Source organism: Leptidea sinapis, chromosome 2 (genome assembly GCF_905404315.1).
Source record: "Leptidea sinapis chromosome 2, ilLepSina1.1, whole genome shotgun sequence".
NCBI classification, from domain to species: Eukaryota; Metazoa; Arthropoda; class Insecta; order Lepidoptera; family Pieridae; genus Leptidea; species Leptidea sinapis.
This window is the reverse complement of record NC_066266.1, coordinates 6,774,458-6,781,675: the sequence shown is the minus strand read 5'-3', so window position 1 is coordinate 6,781,675 and position 7,218 is coordinate 6,774,458. Positions and strand designations below refer to the sequence as shown.

Here is a 7,218-nt window from a genome sequence, read left to right as displayed (position 1 = left end):
TTTAATGTACAACAAATAAGATTCATTTTAAATCGTACTCAGTTAGTTTATCGATTTGGCCGACAAAACAATTAAGGTTTAAAAGGGTGCCGAGATCTGTGGGTGGGTTATTTTTCTTATAAGAATACTAATTTCTTTTACCCGCGACCCCTTCCGTTAAATGCATACCGCATTCTCCCGGGAATTCTTCAAAAATATTTCACCTTGAGAAATGACACAAGATATGAAACAATGCAATTAATTTTTGAATTTTTCACTAATTTTTTTTTATGGATTAGGAGGACAAACGAGCGTACGGGTCACCTGTGGTTAAGTGATAACCGCCGCCCACAATCTCTTGCAACACCAGAGGAATCACAGGAGCGTTGCCGGCCTTTAAGGAAGGTCTACGCGCTTTCAATAATAATAATATCTTCTAATTAATATAAATCAAAAACCCATAAAAATGGGTAGTAAAAAATAAAAACATACTAATAGCTGGTATGATTGGCATCAAATTACCTTGACAGACGGACAGACAGGTGGACATATGAATGAGCTTTAGGGAGGAAAACAAAGATACAGTACGGAATGGATACCTAAGGCAGGAGTATTTTAACTTCACCTACTAACTTGAGTCTCTTCTAGTTTTGTGATTGTATGTATTTTATTTCTTTGTGAAAAAAAAAATAATTATTCAGGAAATAAAGAAGACAAGCATTATTTCATTTAGCATTATTATTACATTTATTATAATTAAAATAAGCATTTATTAAGTCAACAATTTTCACAAAAATATTAATAATATCTCATTTACTCAACATCACTATTTATAAAACGATAAAACTAGAACGGTACCTCTAATAATATTTTTGTTATATAATATTTTAATCCCTGTAAGCGTCTGCCTTAATAAACTTATCGCAACGTGAAAATATTTCAAATTTTTGAATAATACTTTACATAAAAGTGTTCCTAAATCGCTCGAGAAGAATCACAACGTTCGTTCGTCGCTTTTTATTTTTATTTTCAAACATTCTTTACTACCTTCCAACCCCCGAGGGGAGGAGAGGATTTTCATAGGATTCTTTCTTCTTACACTTACCCCCTAGAAAGAACCTACATTTCAAATTTAAATAACTAATATCCGGACGACCGAGCCTTGCCCACATTTTTAGGAATGTACAAAACTTGAACAAATTAAATAAATAAATAGGACATCTGGATTCAAACCTGGGTCTTCTGCTTTCCGGATCACTTACTGTCCTATCTGAGCTATTAAAGTCTTGTATATAGTGGCGAAATTTACCTTTGTGTTATAATGTTATTGCAGCAGTTTCTCATTAAAACACGGATAAAACTACATTTTTTGATCTTGTTGAAAGCGGCACATTCGCGTCTGTGTGGTGTACCGAGTGTCTACCGAACTCGGGCCACTTAGGTATAACTTATATTTTGGTTGTTTGTATGAAGACAGAATACTGTATGATAACGTTGCCGTGGTGTAGGTACGGGCGCTTAATCCTCGAGGTAGATTGTCAATCGCTTACAGTCCAGTCACAGCTACATAGTCTATTGAAAAGTTACAATTTAAGAAACGAATATTGTATTTTTTACAGGATGAAATTTTATTTTTGGGACATATGTGGGGGGTCAATAGAAGCTTAACCCCAAGTTTGTGACGTTGCAGCCATTGACCCCGGCCACCATCTTGGAAAAAGGGGTGCAAACATATTTTTAGCGATATTTCGGAAACTATGCGTCTAACCAAAATTCGTCATGACATAATTTGTAGCAAATTGCTTTGCCTACATATATGTAACATATTTTTTTGCCCTTAACTTAAAATTAAAGAAGTTATGAGCAAAAAAGTGAGAAAATTTCAATAAAATTTTCTTATTTGCTCTATATCGTTTATTTACACATTTTACAAAAAAAATACCTTCGACCAATCTTTTAGATGGTTTTTTAAAGAAAAATTTTCTGTACAATTTTTATTAATTTCCTTTATTTAAAACGCTGTTACAGTGCTCCAAAGTTGACCGGGTTCTCATGAGAATCCAGTCAAAACGAAATGTTTAACTTAGTTTTATCTAGGTGCGTTTTTTTTACGTGGTTTTCCCAGTAGGCCAACTCCACAGACATATAGCCGATAAGGTAATCCTCAACAGAATCATATTTTCAATCAGTTATTAGCTAGCTATTCTATTCTACTTTTCTTTGATGGTCCAGGCAGTGGCTCAGAATGCAATTGAACGTCGAATGTGAAGGTTTGGGGAATGACAGTAGTTAAAATTCAGAGAGATTGTCATTAAGACATTCATTAAGAGTCATAGTTGGAAATATTTCATCAAATACATTTTCTTCCATTTACTTAGATATTTCCATTATATTGCTGCATGTTTCGCTAGCACAATGGAGACATCGGTAGAGCATTTGAGGCCTTCTTTTCTGCAGCCACCCATACTTCCACAATTTCCTTTTCATCTGCAGAAAATTAATTTCATGAGATCGGGGGGTGATGGAGGGTTGTATAGGCATCCAAATGTTTGCATGTTTTTTCCAGCACAATCTTCAGGATTTTGATATATTTCGAGCCACGACTGGACCTGGTGATATACTCGGAGAATATGAAAACGAGTCGTACCAGGCAGACGTTCATATTTTGTCCCCAAACGGTAGCTTGGACCTTTTATACCTGCTTAACATTCTCGAAAATGTACCTACCTACACTCCTCTTAGAAATTACAATAAGAAACAATAATTTGGTAAGTTTCATAGAAGGGAAAACAGTTAAGAATGAGTAGGTAAAGTTGTATGGATTTAACAAAAAAATTTTAAGAATGTATTTACAATAAAAATAGATTACAAACTTAAGTTAAACATTTCGTTTTGACCGGATTCTCATGAGCATTGACGAACTCGGTCAAATTTGGAGCGCTGTAACAGCGTTTTTAATGAATGAATTAAAAAAAATACAAATAAAAAAATTTCTCAAAAGACTGTCTACAAGATGATGATGCACAAGATGAGGTGATTTTTTTGTAAAATGTTAAAAAAATAGTTATAGAGCAAGAAATTTGATACACAAATATTCTCACTTTATTCTATATATGGAAGAAAAGATTTGTTCTAACTTGTCGATATGTATTGATAATACTGTATACAGCGAGTATGTTATTGAATGGTTGCGATATTTCATGAATGCCGATACCAAAAAGTTAAAAAACTTTTTGCTTGGGTTATCCGATAGTGTGGAGAATAGTTTACTTTCTAAACTTGATGCAACATTTTCCAATAAGGTTAGATATATTGCTAAATCTAATACTACATACCAGCGAAGTGTTTTAGACTTTTTAGATGAAGCTCTTAGTGAGCAACAGATTTTTGGGATTGTACACAATCCACCACAAGAGACAGTGTTAGCAGTGAAGGATTTGTTTGCCGTAATCGATGAGAACTATGATCTAAATAATGAAAACGAAGCAAATATATAATATTTCTTTAATTTTAAATGTAGTGCAAAAAGTTATATGAACATATTTCTGGGCAAAGAGATCTGCTAAACATTATGCCTTTACTATTCTTTCTAAGACGCATAGTTTCGAAACGCGAATTCGATATCGCGAAAACTCTTTTTGCAGCCCTTTTTCGAAGATGGCGGCTGGCTTGTCCCCACAAGTGCGGCAACCCCACAAACTTTGGGGTTAAGCTTCTATTGACCCCCCATAAATATCCCAAAAATAAAATTGCGTGTATGGATAAGTAAGATCTTGTCACTAAACGTATCGACAGCAATGTATCCGTAACTAGGGATACGTTATTGAAAACGGCCGATAGTCCAATGGCTTATGTTGATAGGTTATTGAAATGTAAGAAGCTGCTAGGATAGATTTGTCTACCTCTAGTAAGTTAAACTAAGGATATTATTGGAGGAGGAAACTAAGGAGGTTATTGAAAACGGCAGTAAATAAACTCCCTATTGTCAGTAGACGGCTTACTGTCAGTCAATATTTGAACATTTTCACTGGAATTATGTCCCCTATATTTCTAAAGGGTTTCTTTATATCATTGTCTACTTTACAGTCATCATCATTTTTACCTGCGTTTACCTAGGTAACATTGAAATTTTTTAGAAAATGTCAAACGGCTTTATGTAGAAAGTAGCCAATACTTTTATTGTTTTTCGAAGTAATCTCCGTTCCTCTCTACAAATCGTCACATTCGATGCAAACACTGAGAAAAGCAGTGGTAGTCTCTTCTATGGCATTTTCGTACGCTTTTATCGCACCTTCAGGGCTCGTAAAGCGAATACCTCGAATTTTGTCGTTCTTGGGAATAAATAACCGCTTCCTGGCGCCTAAATGTTCGTGTAATTTTTATTGAACCTGACTCATACCAATGCGTAGGCTTGCCCATATCTGCTGATAGGTCACTCTCTCATCTTCCTCTATCATGCGTCGCACATCACTGATGTTATCTTCAGTAGTCGCTGTTAAAGGACGTCCCTCACGCAGATCATCCTTGAGATTGCTACGTCCACGCTTAAACTCGTTAAACCAATTGTAAATAGTGGCACGAGATGGGGCTTCATTAAGAAATGCTAATCGCAGTCTATCATAGCTTTGTTGTTGAGTAAGCCCACAACGAAAGTCATAATAAATCACTGCCGAAAATTTTCTCGCGTTATTAGATTTGCCGCCAATTCACAAAAACAAATCACAAATGAATGCTACTACTTTAGGTTACCAAAGAGTTCTAAAATTGAAATTCAGAAAAAGTTTTCATTAGCAATGTTTCTCACTGGCCAGTTCTAAACATTTTCAGTGTTACCCACGTACAATAAGAAAGTCCCCACTAGCTAAAGATTTAGCTTCATAACGAGAGCTTTTTAAAACATCTGAAAGTCTAGCATTAGATTGATACAATGTTAGGTATTACTTAATATCGCTTCCCCAAAAGATACTGCAAGGTGCATTGTAGATTTCTTCCCAGATCATCTGCAAGAATGAGTTCGGTTTTCTTATCGTGTTCATGTTACTTCTCTATTGCGTTGTTTTGTAATGGATTAATGTAATGAATTGTTCTGTCTCCCTTAGATGCAGTGTCCCTGGATGTAAGCCAATCGCTCCGTCCCACTCACACGTCGCCCGCCCCCTGCACCCCGCGCCCCGCGCCCCCTGCACCCCGCGCCCCGCGCCCCCTGCACCATGCCGCGCTCCCGCTCGCCCCGCGCGCACTCTCTACGCATTCTGTGTTTTCTTCTTACTGGTAAGTGGCCATCTGTTAAATAAATAGAGTAGACACGAGCCGGCCGGTCGCGGTCTCCCGATGGTAAGTGATCATCACCGCTAGTGATTCTTGCAGCACCAGAGGAATCCTAAGAACGCGGTGTGAACTTTTGTGAAAGTTGGACGCGTCTGTTGGAGAAACCCATTGTTGGGGTCAGTGTTTAGCGGTCGGCTCCATGGCTGCATGGTACTTGGGAAAGGTATTTGTATGAGTAGTGTGTGGTGTAAGGATGGAATTCTTTGAAGGTCTCTTTTTCATATTCTTAATAATTTTGGTTATTTTAAAATAAAAACAAATAAACTAGATCGGATTTCATTAGCAGCAAAGTCTGCGGATGTTACGTGATCAGAATTATAACATTGTTGGTACACCACCAACCACCACAGAGCGACACACAACATGTGTCCATCGTGTGCCCATCATGTGTCCATCGTGTGTCCATCTCGGCGTGTTGCAGCCGCCGCGCTCGGTCACATTCTGTGGTCCGCCTTACATCGACTATATCTTCAAATTATTATATAAATAGCTTGTTTTCTTGTCCATTGATTTGTCATCTATATTTATGTTATTTTGAAATAAATAAAACACACAAAATACTTTTTTTGGTCAAGAAGAGAGAACCTGAAGAATAGCGTACCGCCGCCAGGTCTCACTGCGCTCATCATTCTGAAACTTACAGATAAATCCGATTCTTGTTATTAACAGCTTGTAGAATCAATACAAAAAAAGTCCTCCGCTGCGTCTATCTGTCTGTGTTTTCGTGACTTTCATGCTGTTTTCACCAATGGATAGTTTGGTTTGCGAGGAGGCTTTTAGTATGAAAGTTTTTCTACACATTGTATACTAACGATGTTGATAAGATTTCGACGAAAACGCTGTCTAAACCCTTTGAGGTATAACAAAATAATGTGTATGGTAAATTGTGTATCTTATATGAGTCTATAGAAAAGTTTGCGATGGCATTATGTGTATCTCTTAAGGCTATATTCATTTTGATACTTTAAAAAATTTGTAATCATAAAGCGGTTATGTAAAAGCTGATGACACAAATACGATATTAATCCTTATCATTTTGTTACAATATAATATTGTAAATATTTCAGACATACGTTTTTGTTTCATGTTTAACTCATTAACTTTGATGCTTTAGACTACATTATCCCTGAATTCTTACAAATGATGTAAATGTAATTGATGATTTTTTTTCTATTGACACAACATCGTCTGTCGGGTCAGCTAGTAATATATATAGGCAAGTTGAATAGGTACCTATTAAAATATCAAAAATAAATTGAAATAATATTGTTTTTCGTCTCGCATTTTTAAATTTTAAAAGAGCTAAAAAACATGGTAGGTATCTCAATTTGATTAACTTTGGCATAACGCATTTGAGGGTTAAAATTATCGCAAATATGTAGCCACCCTTATGGAAGTCTGATGAGTTCTCTGGTAGAAAATTAAATCTTTGCAAAGTTTCCATTTTCAGATCTATATAAAAAAATGAATTCTTTATAGCTTTTTATGCTTCTTTTACTGAGGTAACAAAAAAATATTTAAGCAAAGCTTTCATAAAGATGTTCGGGCTGCTGGCTTATATATAGCTTACTAGCGATTGTTGAATTTTACATATTTGAGTGGTTGTGTATTTGTGCGAAATAATTTTAGCGAATTTAGTAAATATGAAAATTTCTCTTTCTCCATCCAGGGACCCTAAAAAACCACTAGTACCTTACTGTACAACTACATAAAAATGAGGTATCGTCAAATAGCAATTTCTCATCTTAATTGAAAATATATCTTAGTTAAAACAAATATATTCATTAGACGAATATTTTCTATTAAAAATTTGGTCATTTTTTATACTATGATAAAATAATACTGCTAATAATAATAAAAATAATATAATTTCATAGATTATAATTTGAATTAAATTGATATTAATGTAAC

At 35.4% G+C, this 7,218-nt stretch overlaps 1 protein-coding gene across 1 annotated transcript in view; it reads left to right on the top strand.

The window, feature by feature from the left end:
- Positions 1–5,163: 5,163 nt before the first annotated feature.
- The window catches only part of LOC126975624 (uncharacterized), a 77,069-nt gene continuing 75,014 nt past the window's right edge, over positions 5,164–7,218 (top strand). The window contains exon 1 of the mRNA XM_050823627.1: positions 5,164–5,250. Within this exon, the coding sequence (XP_050679584.1) occupies positions 5,190–5,250 (61 nt within the window). The 5' untranslated portion in view covers positions 5,164–5,189. The remainder of the gene's footprint in view (positions 5,251–7,218) is intronic.